Genomic DNA, 22,957 nt, shown 5'->3' with positions numbered 1-22,957 from the left:
AAGCTTTGAATTAAACTGTTAATTAAAATATTAAATTAATATTTCAAAATTATAAGGCCTTATTATAATTTAGGTACAACAAAACACTTACTATGAATAACTGAACAAACCACTTTATTTGGTATATTATATTCATATCCCATAACTTTAGTCTAAAGCTCATTTCACACTACGGGATATAAATTATACACACGCCGGCAGAATTAGCGGAACACAAAAAAGGGGGAAAATTAAATAGTTCATTTTATTTTTAAACAAATAATAATGAAACATGAAACAACAATTAAATTACCATGTTGTGACATTAATTTGTAAAACCATACTTAAAGTTTAATAAAAAAAATCTAAAGTAAACAAAATGCATATTTCTTAGATTTCGTAATGACAGAAAAACAGTTACAAATTTAAGATTTTGCGACGGTTTACAATTAATTAAATGAATGAAAGCACCAATTACTTATCTTACACTTATCACAATTCATTTATATTGGTGGGCCCAACATTCGTACCACTTATTAGCTCTATGCGAAATATTGTAACCTTGAATGTCTATTTTGACCGCACTATAATATAATTTATATCCTGTAGTGTAAAATGAGCTTTTAGTCATTAAAAGACAAGAAATATATACATATAAGTACCTATACCTGTGCCTTATACATATAATTATGTACATATCTAAAAATGATAGTTTACAGTCAAATTATTTGTATTAATTTTTATATAGGTAACTATATTTAAATACACATAAAAGTATCCATCGTTTGCTCATTTTATGTTACTTATAAATTAATTGACATCTACATACATAATATTATTTAATTCGTTGTTTAATTATTGTGTGAAATGATTTATGATACAGAATATATTCTTATTTCATGAATAATGTTTTTAATTAGAATTTAGTTTTAGAAGACCCACTTAAAATACTAATTTTAAATTACAAAAACATAAATAATTATAATATATTTTATTAATTTCATTCTTCATTAGGCCGATTTTCCATTCGCCAAATAATGTAAATAATGTATATATTGTACCTATGTGTAATTAGTTTATTCAACACCAAAAGAACAGAAAATAAGGTACAATAAGTATTATCGTTAAATAATGTACATAATATGATGAGTGTAACTGAGAGATTACAATTTTTGTTTTGCAAATCTGCCAAACTGGTACAATTCGTTAGTTAAGCTCTGTTTGGCGATTGAAAAATCAGCCCTTACCTAATCCTTGAATGCATAAGCATTGGATATTAATTAAGTATATTATTCATAATTGTCTCCAGAGTAAGTTGTTTAATATCCCTGGATCAGAGTATTATAATATAATATATGCTAGTAATATATCAGTTTGTTAAACCAACCGCCAAATTTCTGCCCTCTGATACAATATTTTCTGGATTCATCAAATACAAACATAAGTGCCGCAAAAGGTAGCGCCAAAAACCACCTACAAAATTATTGTTTTATCAATGTTCAAATGGGTACAATAAAATATATATTCATAGTAAACTCTTACCATCTTAATCGAAGAGGATATGTGCGAAAAAATGTATTAACTCCAGGCATATAGCACACCGCACAAGCAAGCAATAATTCTACCAACAATCCCATTTTCAAAACGTTGTTTTTCATACCTGAATGTTTTCAAAAAATCACGTCATCTCTCGAATAACAGTAGGTAAATTTATTACTGTACCTATATTCGAGAGATGACGTGATTTTTTTATAAAATGTACTTCATTCATCAAAGAAAAGCTATCAGGTACTTTTCCTTACCATTCTTGTACCTGATCTAAAGTTTTCTAAATTAAAAAATCATTCTTGCTTTTAAGTCAAAATCAAATCATTTATTCAAATTGGGTACCATTGTACACTTTTTGATAGTCAGTTATTGAATTTGTAAGGTGATAATTAATTAAGTAAACTTAAAACTAAAACCTACAACTACGAGGGTTCCAAATGCGCCCAGGTCTGAGAAGAGCCCACAACAAACTCAGCTGAGTATTTTTGGGGTTCCGTACCTCAAAAGGAAAAAAGGAACCCTTATAAGATTCTGTCGTGTCTGTGAAGAAACGTATAGGGTACTTCCCGTTGACCTAGAATCAGGCAGGTAGGCAGGTTTTATAGCACACTTAAGGGGAAATATCCGAAAACCGTGAATTTGTGGTTACATCACAAAAAAAAATGTGTTCATGAACAAATAATTATAATATTTTCAACTTTCAAAGTAAGATAATATACCAAGTGGGGTATCATATGAAAGGGCTTTACCTATACATTCTTAAACAGATTATTTATTTTCATGTCTATAACTTTTTATCTATCGTGCAAAATGTTGAAAAAATACGACTGTAGTACGGAACCCTCGGTGCGCGAGTCTGATTTGCAGTTGGCCGGTTTTTTTTAACTATTATAACTTTACCACTTTAACTTATTAGAACTATCAAAGCTGTTAAGCAACTCATCCCCAAGCTTTCTTATCATTTATATAATTCTTTACATTGTGATATAGGATTATTCTTATCAATTAGAAGTTTCCAAAAACGACTAACCAATATGGAACAGAGAGTTGTATCTTGTTTTACAGATAATACCATTCATCATTTGCGTAATGACAACAGCCACAAAGTAAGCAGCCTGACACGCCCTCTCTAATTCTTTCCGCTCCGCATACGTCCATTCTTGACCTAGAGAGTCCTCGACGTCACTAACTGCCTCGTTGTCCCATCGGTCTCGTATACCTTCAAAATGTTTGTGGCTTTACAGGTTTCAAATATCGTTCATCGTTCAAATGAGGCATGGATCGCTTGCATAATGCATTAACTAAATCTATAATTTTATAAAAGCGAAAAACCACTCTCATCACACAACTCTCAGAAACAATAAAACTTACAAACTTGAAATTTGGAAGGTAGGTTCTTTCTACGAACTAGGTGTCAGCTAAAAACGGTTTTCAGAAAAAAACCCCCTAAGGAGGTGAAAAGGGTGTTGGAAAGTTACATGTTCATGTTCTTGAAGAGAGATATGAAAATCTGCATTTAGGTAGATATTCTGGCTTCCGTACCTTAGGATGAGACTGAGTGAGTAGGTAAGTGAGGTCTTTTGCAGCGGGAAAATTTCTAATCTCATGAGAAACCAGAAATTTTACGCGCGACTTCGTCTGCGTAAATTATTAGCGTAACGTAACTGCTATTTGATAAATATAGGAAGATAATTATTACCGAACAGACTAGAAGGATAAAAACCATGCTCAGCCATAACGATGAAGTAGGCGTACATGCCGGCGGCGAATTCAATAAGACCAAGATGTCCATATGCTAGGCGCAACATGCAGGGCGACACGAGGGGATCAGACTTTCGAGGCGGTCGGGCCATTACATCTTGTTCTGCTTGCTCGTAGGATAATGATACTGCTGGCCACATGTCTGTGCCGAGGTCCACACATAAAATTGTCATCACCCCTTAAAAACAGTATTAAAAGTTCAGAAGTGGGATTTTCATTAATTGGTTTTATCATAATCTAAAATCATTTAAAAAAAATTACCCAGCGGTAGTGGTATGGAGAAGAGGATAAACGTTAACACGGGAATAATTTCAGGAACGTTCGATATAAGTATGTAGCAAACTGATTTTTTTAAATTATCGAATATTTTTCGTCCTTCCTCTATCCCAGTTACTATTGTCGCAAAGTTGTCATCCATCAAAATAATATCTGCTGTTTGTTTGGATACCTGTATTTCAATAATTATTTCTAAATCTTCATGTTGAAAATTTCAAAGAATACCTATCTACTTATTACGTAATAGTTGAGTTTTCTTGTTGTTGTATTAAAGTTTTCAACTTACTTGCGACCCATTAATTCCCATGGAAATTCCAATATCTGCACGTCTTAAGGCTGGTGCATCATTTACACCATCACCTGTTACAGCTACTACCCCGCCTTGTCTTTGACATGCTTCAACAATTGTTAGTTTTTGGGTTGGTGAAGTGCGCGCAAATACTACGGAAAAACAGATTACTTAACAACGTTTCACAAGAAAATTATTGGGTATCTACGTGAAAGTTTTTATTTTGTAATTGTTTTTATTTTGTATTACCTAATTCCTAATCTGCCTCACCTATTTCGTAGTGTTTTTCCAGCGTTAAATACAGTAAATCAGGTGTCATATTTCTCAGATCGGTACCAGTCACAACATAACAATCGGGTGTAGTGGCGATACCCACTTCAGAAGCGACGGCTCGAGCAGTGGCTGGGTGGTCTCCAGTCACCATCATCACTCGTACTCCTGCTTCGCGAACACGTTGTATTGCAAAGCGGACCTTTAAAGGTTTTTATGACTAAAATTATTTTAATTTTCATTTCAAACTTTTACCATATTGCAATTGCTCTTACTAATTAGTTACCTCCTCTCTAGGTGGATCTTTCAAACCAATGAGTCCCAGAAACCGTAGATTATCAAGTGGAAAATTTACGTTTTCTGTATTAAAATTATAATCCAATGGAAATTTATTCGGATCCAAAACGCAATCTGCGAATGCTAAAATCCGTTCACCTGTAAATACGATCCAATGAAATCCTCAATTTTAGTAGCATTTTATTTTAGTTTCATGTTTTTATAATGGTTTATAAGATTACCAGTATTTGCCAAGTTTTCAGTTGCTGTATTTGCAGCTTCTTTGATTTTGGTACTCATATCTATTATCTTGTTGTCAAAAATAAATGACAAACATCTAGAAACTATGCACTCGGGTGCCCCTTTCATTACTACAACAAATTTTGAGTTTGATGTATCCAAATGAACGCTGACCTAAAAACAGGTTTCAAGGCAGAAATTCATACTATATGAATATAATAAAGTATGAAAGTATTTAAAATTAAGCATGATTAATAGGCAACTATTGATTACAGTAAATCAGGTATTATCAGCTTAAGTACTCACTTGATACTTATTAACTGAATTGAAGGGAATTTCAGCAACTTTAGGGTACATTTTCCGAATGGCGATAGGATCATCAAAGTTAATTAAGAAGTTCAATATAGCTTTTTCCGAAGCATCACCACGCATAACTCCACTCGAAGAAACAGATGCGTTGCTGCATAATGCACCACATATTTTTAGGGATATGAATGCTATAAACGCATACCTCTTTATTAATCGTGGCACTATATTATATTTAAAAAAATGTAGTTATAAAATAAGGCATATGCACCTTGATTGTTCTGTAATGAAGCTGAAAATATTGAATTTATTAATAAACTTTTATTTCATTGCTAAAGTATATCTAAATCACGTTATTAACATCCAAAATAACCTACAATCGAAATCGGCGTCCAGTACTGAGTACGTTTTATCCGGCATCCAAATATGCCGGACGCTCATTTTATTCTCCGTCAAAGTGCCAGTTTTATCAGAACAGATTGTTGTACAGGCGCCGAGTGCTTCAATTGCTTCTAGATTCTTTACAAGACATTGTTTAGCAACCATGCGTTTTGCTGTTAGTGTCAAAGAAGCTGTTACAGTTGGTTGTAGTCCTGACGAAAACCAAGAGTCACTTAATGATTTTTAAGAAGTTAAAGGGTATTAAAATATAATGTATGTGTATGTATGCATCTTACAAGAATAGCGATGACACCAAAATTTGATTAGTCAATAGAGTAGGTATGCTTAAGATTACAGAAACCTATGGTAAATTATTCTAACCTTCAGGAATATTAGCAACAATAATTCCAATGACAAATACAGTTGTTTGCATAAAAGGATATCCAAGTGCAAGGCTGGCACTGGCGATGAAAACGCCCAAACCTATCGCCCAGGCAGACATACAGCGCATGAAACGGCTGATCTCTCGGGACAGTGGTGACGGAGCGGGCTTTAAACGCGCAGCGAGCCCAGCTACGCGACCTAAGGCAGTTAGATCTCCACAGCATATAACAACTCCTTAGGGGGAAATAAAGAAAATAATAATAAAAATTTACTAATCCAAAATAAGTAAGGATTGTATAATAATTTGATGATATGGCGTAAATAGGCTACTTGACAATTTTTTTAAGTTGGTCTTAAATGGTTAATATTTGTCCTATTATATCAAAAAAATTAACACTATATTTTTTTGCGCCCTAAAAACCGTAAAACTTTAATTTAAAAAAATATTTTTCTTAGACAGGTGAAAACACTGTCGGCCATGTTTGGCCGATAGATTATCTGTGCTCTGACGTCATGCATTTGTAAACAACAGTATAACCCTGGTGTTGTAACAGTATAACCACAGGGTTATACTGTTGTTTACAAATGCATGACGTCAGAGCACAGATAATCTATCGGCCAAACATGGCCGACAGTGTTTTCACCTGTCTAAGAAAAATATTTTTTTAAATTAAAGTTTTACGGTTTTTAGGGCGCAAAAAAATATAGTGTTAATTTTTTTGATATAATAGGACAAATATTAACCATTTAAGACCAACTTAAAAAAATTGTCAAGTAGCCTATTAAAGACTGAAGTAACGACACCAAAAAAAAGTAACTTGTGTTTGCAATTACGATGGTTATGTATATTTGAACTATAAGGAGATGAAAAGTAAGACCTTTCGCCCATCCTTCTACGCAAAGAGCAGAAGAAAATGCGACGTTGGGCGATTCCAATATGTTTGGTGTGCCATCTGTATTACTTCGCGGTACTGCTATGCATTCACCAGTCAATGAGGAGTTATCGACCTGAAATTTTTGTATTATAATTTAAGTGTAAATCAGTAGATACTTTTAAAGTCATGTACTCGTAAAAAATTAGCCTGACAAATCGGTTTAATAAGCAGACCGTGGTTAAAATGTCTAGAAGAAGTATTGAAATAGAAAAAGTATTACCTATAGTACGCGACAGGTCGAGATGTCAATCGGGGAGGGCACGCCCCGAACACCCGCACAGCCCCCGTGCTAACTCGGTGCGGGCGAGCGCGGAAGACGTGCGTGTGAGCGGGGCGTCTCCCCGCCTCATACCCCGATTGCCATCTCAACCGCTCATCTGTCGCATACTATACTCATGGAGTATTCTAAACCACCTATGCCTCCATGGGTTCGAAAACTAAATTTGAATTTAAATCAAAATATAAAACTAAGTACTTTAAATCCTTTGCTTTCAATTATTCGTATATCCGCTGGTATAACATCACCGATTTCCACACAAACTATATCTCCTTTGACTAAATTATGCACTTCGGTGTCCGTAGTTACCACACCGTCCCGCGTACATTTCGCGTACATCGGTATCATACTGTTGAATGTTTTCAAGATCTGTAGAACATGTTATGATTAAGGGATGATTTACGCGAACATGTGGCGGGCACTAGCCGTACTCGTAGGGACGTGCCCTACGAGGCGATGACGAGGCACGGATTCAAAACATCACAAAAAATTTATATGAAGCAGAACTCCGTGCACGGACGCCACACGGTGAAGTGTGGACTGTTTCTACGTGTAGGTAGGTACCTCTCAGTCTCAAGTCTATTTTAAATTACCTATACTTATATTAATAAACTTATTTTAATACACATGAAAATAATGACAATAGTCAAGAGAAACCATACTATTGCGAAGGAACTTGCAAGAAAAATTGATTACTTTTTTACAAACCTGAGAACTTTTGTAGTTCTGAAAAAAACTGAACATTCCACATATAACGTCTACTGCTATAAGTACACATCCTAGATAAAGGTTATCAGGGCGAGGGTCTGGTTTCGTAGATAGTTCTATTAGATATGCGGTTAAACATAATATTGCACCAAGCCATATTACAATTGAAAATCCTGAAAACGTATATTATCTTTAGTAGAGTAAATATTCCGTACAAGACAATTTTAATCAATTGGGACTTACCAGTACATAAAGATTTGAATAGTAAACGTGGCCATAAAAACTGTGTAGTTGGTGTAAGCGTGTTTGGGCCATAATACTCCAATAACTCTTTTGCTCTGTTATTAGTTAAGCCATTTATTGGATCTGTACCCAATAAGGTGTAAAGATTTTCTAAAAAGTTCAAAAGGTATTTGTAGTTAAGGTGGATAAAGTGAAGATAAGATAAGGTGAAGTTTGAGTTCCACCAAATAAATATCCAAAAACGTAGGTACACTTTAAATTATTTTAATTTTTACTGTTCTGCGAGTCAAAAAGAGGTTTAATTCTCGGTGTTAAGAATATATGACAAATGAAATGAAATGAAAATTTATTTATGACAACAATGTGGCTAATTCCTTTGTTCACAATCTCCAAACTAAACTAAAATATCACGTCTAAATCTATTGCTATCCCTTTCATAATGTTGCTTGCGGAAAAGGAAAGCACTAGATTTAGACCTGTTAATTTAGTTTAGTTTAGAGATTGTGTACTAGAGAATCGGCCCCAGTCGGTTTACAGTTTAGTGTCGGGAACCCTGAAGTTTGATACACCTGTGTCTCAGGGTCCCCGCTATATGATTCCCTATTGGCTGAAATAATAGAATAAGTAATCGTAGGTCGGGCAGGTTCGATCCCGGGCACGTAGGTACCGATAACTTTTCGAAGTTACGTGCGTTTTAAGTAATTTATCATGAAAACATCGTGAGGAAACCTGCATGCCTGAGAGTTCTTCATAATGTTCTCAAAGGTGTGTGAAGTCTGCCAATCCGCACTTAGCCAGCGTGATAGACTATGGCCCCTTCTCACTCTGAGAGGAGACCCGTGCTCTGTAGTGAGCCGGCGATGGGTTGATCATGATGATGATGAATAAATAAGTATAATCTTATGCTTACTGAGGGGTATCAAATGAGTATCGGTCTGTATCTCTTTCTTCAGAACACTTAATCGAGTAGAACTAAGATCCTTAGATCTTAAACCTCTGGGATTTGTAGGGCGGAAAAGATCTGATATCGAAGATAAACTAGAACTTTTGGAATTCATGATGTTTTCTCTTTTATAAATTCCTACGATATTGTATTAACCTACCTATAGGTAAAATAAAAACTAATCAAGATGGTCAAATCGCGAACTAGGCTGCCGTGATTTCAAGCATAAAAAATAAAAATACTTATTTCGCGTCTTTTTTGTTTTTGTAATAGTAACGGCAAAATTCATAATACAAAAACAACAACGCATAGCAAATAACGCAATCCATTTCATTTTAATTCCTTTTCGATTTGTTATTTAAATCCATACTAATATTATAAACGCTAAAGTGTGTCTGTCTGTCTGCTTGCTTTTCACGGCCCAACAGTTTAACCGATTTTGATTAAATTTGGTACAGACATTGATGTTGGAAGGCCAACCCTTATATTCTGTGGGTACAGACTTAGCTTACATTCCGTGGAAGGAAAAAATCAGTTCCCAAGGATTTTTAAAAACCCAAATCCACTCGGACGAAGTCGTGGGCATCATAATCACTTATCACGTCGACAGCAAAGATGTGTTTTAAATGATAATAATTTTATTGTACAAAATATTTTTTATTTAACAATACCATACACATTACAATGTTTACCCCTAATATTAAATTTTTTGACCTGAGCTCTTTCTTGTTTGAAAAAGGGAATATCCATGTTACCCTTTAATTTGTACTATAATATTTTATAACTTGCTCGCATTGTTGGAAATCTTTCTTAGCTCTTCTATCTCAATCGCATTAGTTCTTAATAAATCTTCCATATAAGTTCTTCTCATCAAGCTTTTCGTAGTTATCACAGAATGTTCAGGCAAATAAGAAATTTCTTCTATTTTTTCCCATGCTTTCTGCTGTAACTCTTCTGTTTTGTAAAGATTACTGATTAAGCCGCATTCTAAAGCTTCTTTGGCTGGCATTTTATAGTTTAATAGTAATAATTCCATAGCCTGAAACAAAACAAGCAGGCACGTAAGTAATAATTACTTCGTGGCCATAATTTTGCGTTAGAAGATTTTGTATGGTTATTATTTCACTCTCGTTTATAATCTATTTTAAAATTAAAAATTTCTAAATTAGTTTATCTACTTATGATTTCCACAAATAAAGTAAAATGGGTAGGTATATCTGAATAGGCTAACGTCCGAAACTTACCTTTCTTGCGCCAATCAATCTTGGGAATGTAAATGACGAACATCCTTCAGCTACGATGTTTAATTTTGTAAATGGTGTATAAAAGTAAGCCTGCAAAATTAAATTAATTTTATTTATTTAATTTTAATGTATTTTATTAGTAGGTAAATTGACAAAGAAATTATTCTATTAAATAAACTTAAACATAAAAGAAACATTAAATTAAAACTAAAATAAGTTAAATTAAATCTAAAACCTCATCGAGACCACCGCAGCGAGGCATTGTTGCTGGCAAGATGCTGGCAGCATTACCCCTATGGATGGCCAAACTAATTCTTTGATCAAGGTAGCTGCCAGCGCTCGGGTCCCCGGTTGTTCGGAAATTCACTTGTTCATCATAGTTTGATTGTTCTAAAGATTAATCGTTATCGTTACGTATTTGTGTCATTTATGACGACAGTAAATGTGATAATTGTGTCATGTGTGAAGATAGTAACTATCCGGCTGAATTTGTTGTTTTTCTTCTCAGACCTATCACCCTGCGAGGCGCGTTTAGAACCCTCGTAGCTTTATAAGTAGTAGGTACCTATGTACTAGGTAATTACTAATTACACAACTGAAAATCAAAAAGTGTACAGTACGCTGCCTGCAGAAATAAAGTACTTATTAGCCTTTAGGATGACATTTCGGCGTTGTAGAACGTTGTCTCTGCCACTCACATATACGTTACTCATATGACGTTTAGTTGGTCTCAAAGACAGAGACAATGCTCTACAAATCTGGTATCTCCTAAAGGTCGATGTACAATACTTTCTGCCGCGTACTGTACAGTGGTAGGTACCCATAGTTAAAACTCACATTTTCAGAAGCAAATACGAAATCAAACAACGGTAGTATGGTAACCGCGACTCCTACAGCCGGTCCATTAACAACTGCTATCAGCAGTTTTGGGAATGTTATGAAAGCTTTTATGAAGTCTTCTAAAACTTGCAAAAAGTCCGCTTCTCTAGACGCAACCAGATCGTTTCCACTGCTATAGAAATCGCCTGTACCGGTTAACACAATAATTGAAATGCTATTATCGGTGGCTGCATCGTTAACTATTTTCGTTAAACGGACATACATAGCATAATCTATAGCATTTTTTCTACGTGGCTTGTTCAATCTCACAACTTTTATGTTATCTTTGATCGATTCGATAATAGTTTCACTATCCATTTTACCTACATTCTGAAACAAAGAATTATATGAACTTGTATTGTAAGTAGTTTTACTATAGATAACTATCTATTATCTAAGTGGAATATTCAGGGTGCCATTATGGGAGTTGTCACTGAGACGAAAATTTAAACTATTAAGTAGGTACTATCTGGGGGCTAATTAATATATTTTAGGGCAGTAAGATCTAACACGCACCACAGTGCGGTGGGTTGCGGTGCGTTTTAAAATCCGTAAATTTGAATTCAAATGTATCAAAATCCGGTGCGGAATTAATCTCGTAGTGCGGGCGCTTCTAGTTCACAGATTTTGCGGAAAAAAAACGCACGGAATTAATTTATCGTGGTGCGCGCTAGCTCTAAAGCTTAGTTACGTCAAAGGTAAGTGCGTGCCCGAAGTGAAGTGAGAACACGTGATACCTACAGGGTTCAGTATAGCCACCTTATATGCTAGTTGTTAAAAATTTTGGCGGTCATTATTTCTTAAACGTTATTTTGTTTCCAAGCTGAAAGTTTCTCCGTGTATTGTCCCCAACACGGAGGAACGATCAGCGACTACGAAGTTTGGATCATGGTGGCTTTGGGAGATAACAGGTACCTAGCTAAAGCTGTAAAAATCTTACGTCAAAGTATAAAGTCTAATTTTTAGGGTTCCGTACCTCAAAAGGAACACTTATAGGATCACTTCGTTGTCTGTCTGTAACTATGTCTGTTTGACGTGTCTGTCAAGAAACCTACAGGGTACTTCCGGTTGACATAGAATCATGAAATTTGGCAAGTAGGTAGGTCTTATAGCAGACATAAGGAAAAAAAAAACCGGCCAAGTGCGAGTCGGGCTCGCGCAATGAGGGTTCCGTACTACAGTCGTATTTTTTCGACATTTTGCATGATAATTCAAAAACTATGATGCATAAAAATAAATAAAAATCTGTTTTAGAATGTCCAGGTGAAGACCTTTCATAAATGATACCCCACTTTATACTCACTCACTTCGAAAGTTGAAAATACTAATTATTAGTTCATGACCACAATTTAATTTTTTTTGTGTGATCTAACCCTAAATTCACGGTTTTCAGATACCTCCCCAAATGTCAGCTATAAGATCTACCTACCTGCCAAATTTCATGATTCTAGATCAACGGGAAGTACCCTGTAGGTTTCTTGACAGACAGACAGACAACAAAGTGATCCCATAAGGGTTCCGTTTTTCCTTTTGAGGTACGGAACCCTAAAAATTAACAAATAATTAGTATTTTCAACTTTTAAAGTAATATTACTATACCAAGTGGGGTATCATAATGAAAGAGCTTTACGTGTACCTATATTCTAAAACACTGGACTGGACTGGAGTCTTGGACGAAATTGCTTGGGGTTCCTGGGTTTACGCGACAGAATTCTAAAAATTGGTAATGGAAATTACAAATGGATGCAGATACAGTAGGTAGGTACATAGAGAAACTTTCAGCTTTTACAAAATAACGAAGGTCTGGCACGCGCTGGCTCATAGTCCATTATAAATCTTAGAGTCATAGAAGGTCCATGGTCATAAATTAATAAATGACTACCTACTTAGTACCTACTGTTTGTACGTTCATTGGAATCAATCAATAGTAGGTAGCAGGCACAGAGTACATTGAATATAGGGGTAAGTAGCAGTGGCGTGCACAGGGTTTCAACCTAGGGTAAGCATTAGTTAGCTAACTACCTATTTAACGACAGGTCATCATGAAAAATGAGCACATAGCCATTTCAACTAGGTAAGCAGTGCTTTTATGCCTCTATGACCTGCACGCCACTGGTAAGTAGGTATATACACAAAACCTTACCGCATTAAAACCTTGCGAAATATTTATTTATTTATTATTTTATCTAGCCTTGTAGTCTTAAGATGTAGTAGGTAATAATATTTGCACAGTAAATTACAAAAAAATATATACATGAATCCACTGTCGTGCCACTGTCCATCCACTATCAATAAATTTTTTTTTTTTTTTTTTTTTAATTTATTTTACGGCCCTGGATAACAGTCCTTTAAGGCCTTTCAAAAATTATCAATAAATTTTTTTTTTTTTTTTTTTTTTTTTAATTTATTTTACGGCCCTGGATAACACTCCTTTAAGGCCTTTCAAAAATTTACAAATTCTAAAATACAAAATTGCTTATAACTAAATATTATTCTAAAAATACAAAATTGCTTATAACTAATTAGTCTAACGTTTTTACACTTTATTTATAGTATTACTTATATAATTAAAAATAGACTTAAAATATGACGTTTTACACAACAAGTCCTTTACATGGCGGGGAAAATCAATTTTTTGTTTTTGTTCCATATTTATAGTGTTTAGATCACTGGCTAATATAAGTCTTTGTATGCCAAAAGCTGGACATTTGAGTATCATATGATTAACATCAGCCTCCTCATATTCACAATAGTTACATTTTTTACTGTTTAGTATTTTTATTTTATTCAGGTGTGTTGGCACCAGACAGTGACCAAATCTCAGTCTATTCATTAATGATGTAAATTTTCTAGATTCACACTTTGTTTTGAAATACCATGGTTGTATTGGTATTTCCTTTTGAATTTCCGCATACCATTTTCCTTTATTTTTATTAGTCACATCCCACACTTCACTCCACAATTTCTTTTGTCTTATTTTAATTGTATTGCATAAATCCGTAAATGGCACTTTGATGCTACTTGAACAGTCTTCATAAAAATTACTTCTTCTTGTAGCAGAATCAACCACTTCATTTCCTGTTATGCCTCTGTGGGAGGGTACCCAAACAAATTCTATATTAATTCCCCTTTGTTTTAAATTAAGTAGTACATTTTTAATTTGGAAAATAATATAAACTAATTTATAATTACTAAAATTAAAATTATTTATAGCTAAAAGAACACTTTTCGAGTCTGTTATTAAAACATAGTTATTCATTTTAAACATTAATTCTTCTTTGATATATTCCAATGCCTTGAACAGGGCAACGCATTCAGCAGTAAACACACTGCAGTCAGAGTTTAATTTATATGATCTACATTTTTTTAACTGTGAATCATAAAAAGCAGAACTTACAAAGTTCTCATTTTTAGAACCATCCGAATATATCCTATAATGATTTTTACAATTTTCTTCAATGAACAATAGGAAGTCTAAATTGGATTTAATATCAGTGATGTGTATTCTATTTTCGAGGTTTATTACATCATAGTGGCAATCATACATAGGCCAAACGTCATTCACATTTATCTTACTAGCAATACTATGCATATAAGTCATAATCATTGACATAGTAGGTCCTTTACCGGAAAGAAGTGCTTCCGCTGTAGGTTGTAGAGTTTCAATTGATGCTTCAGTAACTTTTAATAAATCCTGTGGAAGTAATAATTTGTTTACCAAGTTAGAGTTAGCGAATAGTTGCTTCAAACAAAACTTTTCAGCCAAATAAACACGTCTCACCGGCAAAGGAGGGATACATGTTTCTACTTCCATTGAATTAATAGGTGTAGACCGCATTGCTCCACTTATTATTCTCAAACCTATATTTTGAATGACATCCAATTTTTTCAACAACGATGGATTAGTTTGCATATACGCAAGACAACTATAATCAAAATGACTTCTAACCATACTATTGTACAACAAAGTCAAAACTTTGGGATCTGAACCCCAAAATGTACCAGCTAAACATCTAATAAGATTAATGCTTTTTAATGCATTTTTACAAATGTAGTTAATGTGAGCATCGAATTTTAGTTTTGTATCAAAAATTACTCCTAAGAACTTCTTATTTCTTACAATTGGAACATCTAAGTTATTATATTTAATGTTTACATCTACTGGTCCACCAAATACCATGCATGAACTTTTAGAGGTATTAATACTTAATTTTAAAGTGTTTTGGTAATAATTTTGCACCTGAGTCAATGCTGAATTAACATTATTTACAGCTATTTCTACATTTTTATTTACACTATATAATAACAAGTCATCTGCAAATTGTAAAATTTTTACATCCTTTGTTGTTACATATTTCTCAATTTGAGAGGTATATAAATTGTATAAAATTGGAGATAATGATGCACCTTGCATAAGGCCTTTACTTGTTGAGTTAGGTCCATGAAGTATATTATTATACTTAACATAAAACTTTCTGTTATTTAAAAAATTTGATAGCCATTTTAACATTTTTCCAGGAATGCCAATTTCATGAAGAGAAGTAATAATCTGGTTTAAATCAACATTGTCATAAGCACCTTCTATATCCAAAAATACACATACTGCAGCATCTTTTGATAACTTACAGCTTCTTAAATCCGATACAAATGATGTCAAACTCTCATTAGCACTTCTTCCTTTTCGGAAACCGTATTGGAATGTTGGTAATAATTTATTTTTTTCTGTAAAATAATCTAATCTCAGTTTCAGCATTTGTTCAAATAATTTTCCTATGCATGATGTTAGTGATATTGGTCTGTATGAATTACAATCAGATGAAGATTTATCAGGTTTTAAAATCGGTACTATACATTGGATCTTCCAACTCTCTGGAACACATTGATTATCCCATAGCCTATTAAATATATCAAGTAAAGCTAATTGACCTAATTTATGCAATTTTTTAATCATTATATATGGAATGTTATCTAAGCCGGGTGTAGAGTTTTTTCTTGATTTAAGTGCTATATTAAATTCTGCAAAAGTGAAAGGCTTTAAAAGTAACATATGCTTGTCAGAATCATTATTAAATTCGAAAACAGAGGTATTTAACGTTGTGTTATTGTTATCATGTTTAAATTTTGAAATAAAATCGGGAATCCATACATCATTTTTATGCTGTGGTGGGTTTTTAATACGTTTAAACATTTTCATATAATTCCATACTCGAGTAATAGGAGTATATCTATTGAATGTTGAACATAACTTGTACCAACTATTTTTCTTAGCATCCTTAATTATTAATTTTTTTTGTGCATCCAATTGTTTATAATTAATGTAATTTTCCATCAACCCATTTCTTTTATATAACTGTAAAGCTTCTCTCGAATTTTTAACAGCAACTTCACAGTTTTCATCCCACCAAGGAGCAGGAGTTTTAAAAAGTCTAGGACCTTCAATTTTTACATAAGGAACGAATTCTTTTCTAAGAGTATTTAAAACTTCACAGAACTTATCATACGACTGTGAAGGATCTATTTCATCAAAAGATATACCTTTAAAGTACTCCTCTGATTTTGCATAATATTTGGTCCAATCTGCTTTATGAAATAGAAATTTCTCTACTTTGTCATTGACAGAATATTTAGATGGAACTAGGCTTAATTTTGTAAAAGTTGGATAGTGGTAACTACCCAAAGGATCGTCACCTACTGACCATTCACATAGAGGTGCTAATACGGGACTCACCCCTGTCACATCAATAGCAGAGCTATTTGCATTAGGTCTTTGTACTGTAGTAGATACACCTGTGTTTAACAGGCATAGGTCATGTTCATCAAAAATTTCAAACAATGTTTTGCCTCTTGAATTTGTACAATTGCACCCAAAAGCAATATGATGCGCGTTAAAATCTCCTGAGACTATACAAGGTTTTGGTAAGCTAGCAATAATATTTTTAAGTTTATTAATTCTACAATAATTGTTATTTTTATTTTTAGGTGGACAATAAACACATAGAATCGACACGGAACCTATATTAGTTTCTAGAGAAATTGCTATGGACTGGACATCTTGATAAAATTGTGTTGGCAATATTTTATATTTTAATGTATTTTTTAATAAAATGCCTACTCCACCATGTTCATTATTTGCATTTTTTCCTACAAAATTATATCCTGAAAATCTAATAGGATTACTTGTATTTTTTTGCCAGCACGCCTAACATGCGCACCACGAGAAAATTTTGTCTACGCATTTACTCGTCTTATTTATATGAAAAAACACGAGATAATGCGAAGACAAAATTTTCTCGCGGGGCGCATGTTAGACCCTCAGGTCTCATTTAATAGCAAAATATCAATATTATGTTGTTCCAAAAATGTTTTAACCAAGGGTTTCTTATTGTTAATACTTTGGATATTATGCTGCACAATAGTTAGGTGAGAATCCATTATATTTTACTTAAATGTTCTAAAAATGTTTCTTTGATTTGATTAGTAGTCTTAATATTATTAGAGTTCCCTATTGTAACCAAAGTGTTTACTATGGCTCCTAAAAGCTTAGAGTTATTTACAATATCATTGTGTGAAATTTCTGTCTTTGTCTGTGTAGTTTGCTTAGGCTGTGAGTATGTAGTTTGGTTTTTTTCATATGTCTGAGGGCTCTGAGGCTTTGGGAGTGGAGGGAAACTCGCACTACTTATTTGAACTACTTTTGAGTAGGTTTCTTTTTTGTTCCTCTCCATTCTCGCTGCCTTTACAGGACACGTTTTTGATATTGCAAGATGCGCACCCCCACAATTGCTGCACTTCAGTGTATCCGTCGTGCAGTCCTTGTAATGGTGCTCACCAGCGCACCGTGAGCATATTTGCTGATTTTTACAAATTTTCCCATAATGGTTAAATTTCATACATTTAAAACATTGCATCAAAGGAGGAACATAAGTGAAAACTTTGTATCTCCAGTTGTCCAAATAAATATACTGCGGTAGACTAGTACCGCTGAAAATTACACTGATAGTGGAGAGAGGAATTAGCTCCTCTCCCACTTTTTTCAAAAATCTCTTTACACCTATTACTTCACTTTCCGAGGAGAGTTTATTGAATAGTTCCTGATTGCTAGATTCTTTTGGAATAAACCTAACCACCCCTACCCTTTCCACAGAGGACGCCGGGATGAACGCTCGAAGTTTATAAACTGAAAGGCACTCGTGCTTCAAAAAGTCATTAGCCGCTGTCGCTTGTTTGAAGACAAGCATAATTTTAGTAGCGTTTATGCGCCTACGTTGGTGTAAGTACACCTTTTACTTGTTTAAAATATTTGGATACCACTAGGGGGTTTTTGTTTCCTAGTTTGATATCTTCTGTGCTTTCTACGTATACAGGGAATTCTGAATTGGTACTAGTATCGCCGTACGCCCGGCGATACCCTGGTTTTATAAATGGTTTGTATTTTGCACCATCACTTTCAGAGGGTTTCTCCTTTTGCATTTTCTTCCTCTTTTTGCCCGCTGCTGGTTCCAAATCACAGCCGTCACTATCTGACGGCATTGTACCACAGTTTAACGAAAACTATTTACAAAATAATGTACTATTTACACTCAAAAACTATATTTTTAACAATTTTCAATTAAAAAGCGCACTTCGCGTTTCCCGCCAAAAACGCAAGTCCTTTACAATTCATCAATAAATTAAGGTATCAAAGTCCACAGACTACCTACCTATTTTAAGTAAAACGCCATCCAAAGTTCTGACGGTGAAAAAAAAACTCGCATTTAAATATTATTGGATGTTACTAATATATCTAATGTTTTCATCTATTTTGTTGCATACAAGGAAGCACGCTTTTAGTTCTTGCAGACGATACCTACCCCTTTTATGGCATTATTTTCCATTGGAGCACTATTTGACGTTTCCAATGTTACCCCTGACAACTAAAAAGGCAGTCACACTATTGTGACTAGGTGCAAAAAAGCAAGAATCCAGAGCCATAAATCCAGTTGAAGAAAAACTTTTGTTGACATAAAGATTACAAAGTTGACATTTGTTTGACCTTTCCTTTTCAAATTTTATAAAGGTAGGTTAAAATGAAATGGTCCTGCTTTTTATGTTAAAATAACAAGAAACAATTGCTTTTTTAAGTTTGATAAACAGTAACATAATGTTACGACGATTTAATAAAGTTTTAAACTTTAACTTCTGTTATATTAGTAGGATACGTAGTAGCAGCAAAGCGTGTAAGCCAGTATTAAAATACACCAAGAAAATGTTTAAATCAGCTGTTTTCAATCTTCAAGAAGCAACTGCAGATCAAGTGCAAGAGTTTTTGAATTCTTTTGATACAGTTTTATGTGATTGTGATGGTAAGTACTTCTTAATAAATTATAATCTTGGAAATATAAAAAATTATATTTCCAAGATTATAATTTATTCCATTTCTGCACTACTATTTTAGTCATAAATGGAAATATCTCAAGAAAAATATTAGCTTGATTGCATTGAATTTAATAACATTTTAGCAGAGGATTTTCATTTCTAGAACTTAAGTGTAGGTAGGTACTACAAAATTCTAACAACCTTACTTATACAAGTTCACCAGTCATACATTTAGTCATTCAGTAGGAGAATTGATACTAGACCTGCTTTTGTGTCAATAATATCGTTATCATTATCGTTATAGCATAATGCCACCCCTACTGTATCAAGAGTAAAAGAGATGGACGCTTACTGCAAAATTCTAAGCTTTTCCAAGTTTATATTATATTCTGGCGATTTTTGGACACTTAATTTATGTGGCCTGTTGCTCCATTATCCAACTCAATGACTACTAATTCTTTAAAACTGTTAATTCTGCTTCAGATTATATTTTAGATGTGGCAATAGTCAAAACATTATTAAGAAGATATTTAAAAGGCCAGCCAGTGTAATTATAACTTTATTTTTTAAGGTGTGTTATGGATAAACAATAATGCAATCCCTGGTTCGCCAGAAGCTATGAATTACTTCCGCCAGATGGGCAAAAGGATATTTTATGTCACCAACAACTCCACTAAGATGCGCAGTGATTTCGCAGTAAAAGCTCAGGAGCTAGGCTATATTGCTGAGCCGGTAAGGAACACAATTTTTCGGAATATTTAATAATATATTTTTTACCATTCAAATAAACTGAAGGGAGAATGCAGCCTTTGTTTCTAAGAAAATTGTTATGTTCTTATAGTAACAGTGCAGTACACTGTAAATAATGTAAGTCAAGTAAGTAAGCAATAAGTAAAAACCTTTCATTTATTTTCATCTTTTTCAACTTTCACATACCTACTATAAACACTTTTTAAAATTGATATTAATATTGTATTTGTTTAATTTTCACAGGAAGAAATCCTATCAACTGCTTATCTAGTAGCACATTACCTCAAAGGCATAGGGTTCACGAAAAAAGTATACTTAATAGGCTCAAATGGAATTGGTGATGAATTGAAAGCAGTTGGGATAAGGCATATAGGTATTGGAGTAAGTTTTATCACACATTATACTCTGTAGATCTAATTGATAGATCAGTCAGTCAGTCAGTCAGATTTTCCTTTTGTATATTTAGATATAACTTTTTTCAGCCAGATCAAGTGAAAACAGACTTTAAGTCAATGAACTCATCAGATTTGGATCCAGAAGTGGGAGCAGTTGTTGTTGGCTTTGATGAGCATATAAGTTACCCCAAGTTTATGAAGGCTGCGTCATATCTCTCAAACGAAGAGTGTCTGTTCATAGCGACCAACACAGATGAACGGTTTCCAAAGTCTAGCTCCATTATTATACCTGGTACAGGCACTCTGGTGAGAGCAGTTGAAACATGTTCAGAGAGAAAGGCTTTGGTACTTGGGAAACCTAATGATTATGTTAAAAAGTTCCTGGAGTCATTTGGACTTAATCCTGGAAGGACTTTGATGATTGGTGACAGGTAATTTTATATATCATAATATTTTTTGTGATTGCTAAAACGTAAAACAAGTAGTCCGATCTGAAGTTGAAAAGTTAGAGTTGGCGGTTTGTGTACTTGGTGATAGCTTCCACTTTTATAAAACACAGAGTCATATGCCTTAGATTAAACTACTTGTTTTGCACGTAATTTACATAAAATAAATAAATAAATAAAACTCTTTTTTTATTCGGATAAACTTTCGAAGTACTTTCGAATAGTCGGATGCATCTACCACTGGTTCGGAATGTCTTTCCTACCGAGAAGAACCAGCAAGAAACTCGGCGGTTGCTCTTTTTAAATATTTGATATAGGTACAAGATTATGCCATGTATAAAATAGTATTTGCAGTCTTGTGCGTTGCTGGAACGAGCTGCAGGTCAAATCCACGCTCTTTTATCATTTAGATAATCTCCAATTGTGTAATAAGCTTTTTCAGGAGCATATTTTTAATAGATTTTTTAAACTTGTGCAAAGGTTAGTCCAAAATAGTTTGCGGGATTTTATTATAAAAGGTAATACCCATACCCACAAATGACTTTTGGACTTTCCTGAGGCGGAAGGCAGGAGCTACATGCATAAAAGTTATTATATTTATGAATTAGAAGTATTTCCAATCAAACAGCCTAAAATTGAGCCCAAAATAGTACAATGGGTATCCAGGCAAAACTGATCTCAGAGGGTGCCACAAGAGGTCCAGCCAATGTCAAATTAAAATCAACAATGGGTTATGGTTAAAATTAACAGGTCTAAATCTAGTGCTATCCTTTTCCGCAAGCAACATTATGAGAGGGATAACAATAGATTTAGACGTGTCATTTTAGTTTAGTTTAGAGATCGTGTACAAGAGAATCGGCCCCATTGTTTGTTTTGTTTTTTTGCTAGCTTTGCTTAGAATTGTTTATATCGATACAATATGCGATTGTTTCGTGATTATTTAAAGATGTATGACACCTGGAAGGTCGTATTTAACATCGAAATAACAGCTTTCATTCAGTTTTTGCTCCTCCTGTAAGATTTAATTTTGTGCAATTACAGTGTTGTTAGCCAGCTTATTTTTTCTTTTTTTGTAGGTGTAATACGGACATAGAATTCGGAGTACGCTGCGGTTTTCAGACTCTGCTTGTTATGACAGGAGTCACTTCTGCCAAGGAGATAGAAAAAATAAGAAACGAGAAAACGCCACCGCTTCCAGATGTTGTTCTACCAAAATTAGGAGATATACTCAACTTAAAGTCGTCATAGTACAATCAATAATTATAATACGAATTGTAGATCAATTATTATTGTCAACGAAAATGTGATATGTTTCATAATTTATGTTTATCATTAATGTTATTTTTATATTTATTTCTTGTTGCAAGCTTGTTCTGTTAACTTACTACTACATTAAGTTTATTTTGCTTAACATCTCTAATGATATAGATTATTTAATTTTTTGTTGTTTAGGGGGCGAATATTTTAATAAAATAAATAAGTATGATGTACCCTCCAAGGTACGGAATCCTCGGTGCGCAAGCCTTACTTGCACGGCCGGTTTTTTTAATAATGGAACATAAAATATTGCTTATGAAATGAAATATTAAAGAATATTGAGTTTCGGAATGTTCTGTAGACAATCAATTCAATAATGACGATTCGCAGTGTTATAAATTCAAAATACATTTGCTCACTGATTTTCTCTATTTCACAGGTGGCATGTGAAAATCGTATTATGATATTACTTAAAATAGCCTGTGAAAATGACGAAGCAAAATCTCACGTAGTTTGAATTTTTTTATTTTACATTTAATTCCGCTTATTAGACAACGAGACAAGACGTTAAAGAACGCACGAGCGAGAACACTTGTAACGCTGCGTGCAAGAAAGTGAAAAACATCTAGGTTTTAAAGGGAAAGCAAATTTTCATTTCCGTGAAAAACCACATAATATGATCGCGCTTTTCATCTTGATCATAGTTTGATGTAAATAACAAACCATTGTAAGTGCGAAAATTGAAAAATTACTTTCCGTGAAAAATCGTAAAAATCTCATTTTTATACCTGCTATTAATTTCAATAGGAAGCATG

At 33.8% G+C, this 22,957-nt stretch overlaps 3 protein-coding genes and 1 long non-coding RNA gene across 4 annotated transcripts; 2 read left to right on the top strand and 2 right to left on the bottom strand.

Annotated features, from left to right (window-relative positions):
* Positions 1–91: 91 nt before the first annotated feature.
* Positions 92–9,338, bottom strand: LOC117988154 (sodium/potassium-transporting ATPase subunit alpha-like). The gene is made up of 18 exons (XM_034975271.2): positions 8,784–9,338; positions 7,874–8,023; positions 7,631–7,803; positions 7,121–7,291; positions 6,589–6,718; positions 5,708–5,944; positions 5,323–5,538; positions 5,217–5,237; positions 4,946–5,136; positions 4,642–4,813; positions 4,410–4,558; positions 4,124–4,325; positions 3,851–4,005; positions 3,550–3,736; positions 3,227–3,466; positions 2,558–2,746; positions 1,522–1,639; positions 92–1,452 (listed from the first exon to the last, which is right to left on the bottom strand). The coding sequence occupies exons 1-18, from the start codon at positions 8,929–8,931 to the stop codon at positions 1,338–1,340; spliced, it is 2,964 nt and encodes a 987-aa protein (XP_034831162.1). The 5' UTR covers positions 8,932–9,338; the 3' UTR covers positions 92–1,337.
* Positions 9,339–9,455: 117 nt separating this feature from the next.
* On the bottom strand, positions 9,456–13,218 carry Dci (Dodecenoyl-CoA delta-isomerase). The gene is made up of 4 exons (XM_034975178.2): positions 13,083–13,218; positions 10,898–11,269; positions 10,061–10,150; positions 9,456–9,855 (listed from the first exon to the last, which is right to left on the bottom strand). Exons 2-4 carry the CDS (start codon positions 11,255–11,257, stop codon positions 9,595–9,597), a joined length of 711 nt encoding a protein of 236 aa, XP_034831069.1. The 5' UTR covers positions 11,258–11,269; positions 13,083–13,218; the 3' UTR covers positions 9,456–9,594.
* Positions 13,219–13,315: 97 nt separating this feature from the next.
* LOC138403291 (uncharacterized) lies at positions 13,316–17,062 on the top strand. Its single transcript, XR_011237576.1, has 2 exons — positions 13,316–15,643; positions 16,919–17,062. It is a non-coding gene; the product is annotated as an uncharacterized lncRNA (long non-coding RNA).
* Positions 17,063–18,979: 1,917 nt separating this feature from the next.
* LOC117988294 (glycerol-3-phosphate phosphatase-like) lies at positions 18,980–22,294 on the top strand. Its single transcript, XM_034975421.2, has 5 exons — positions 18,980–19,281; positions 19,866–20,026; positions 20,288–20,425; positions 20,527–20,870; positions 21,962–22,294. Exons 1-5 carry the CDS (start codon positions 19,080–19,082, stop codon positions 22,131–22,133), a joined length of 1,017 nt encoding a protein of 338 aa, XP_034831312.1. The 5' UTR covers positions 18,980–19,079; the 3' UTR covers positions 22,134–22,294.
* Positions 22,295–22,957: the final 663 nt, after the last annotated feature.

This window comes from Maniola hyperantus, chromosome 14, assembly GCF_902806685.2.
Source record: "Maniola hyperantus chromosome 14, iAphHyp1.2, whole genome shotgun sequence".
Classification (NCBI taxonomy): Eukaryota; Metazoa; Arthropoda; class Insecta; order Lepidoptera; family Nymphalidae; genus Maniola; species Maniola hyperantus.
Note: the sequence above shows the minus strand (reverse complement) of the source record. Positions and strands in the feature narration are given on the sequence as shown.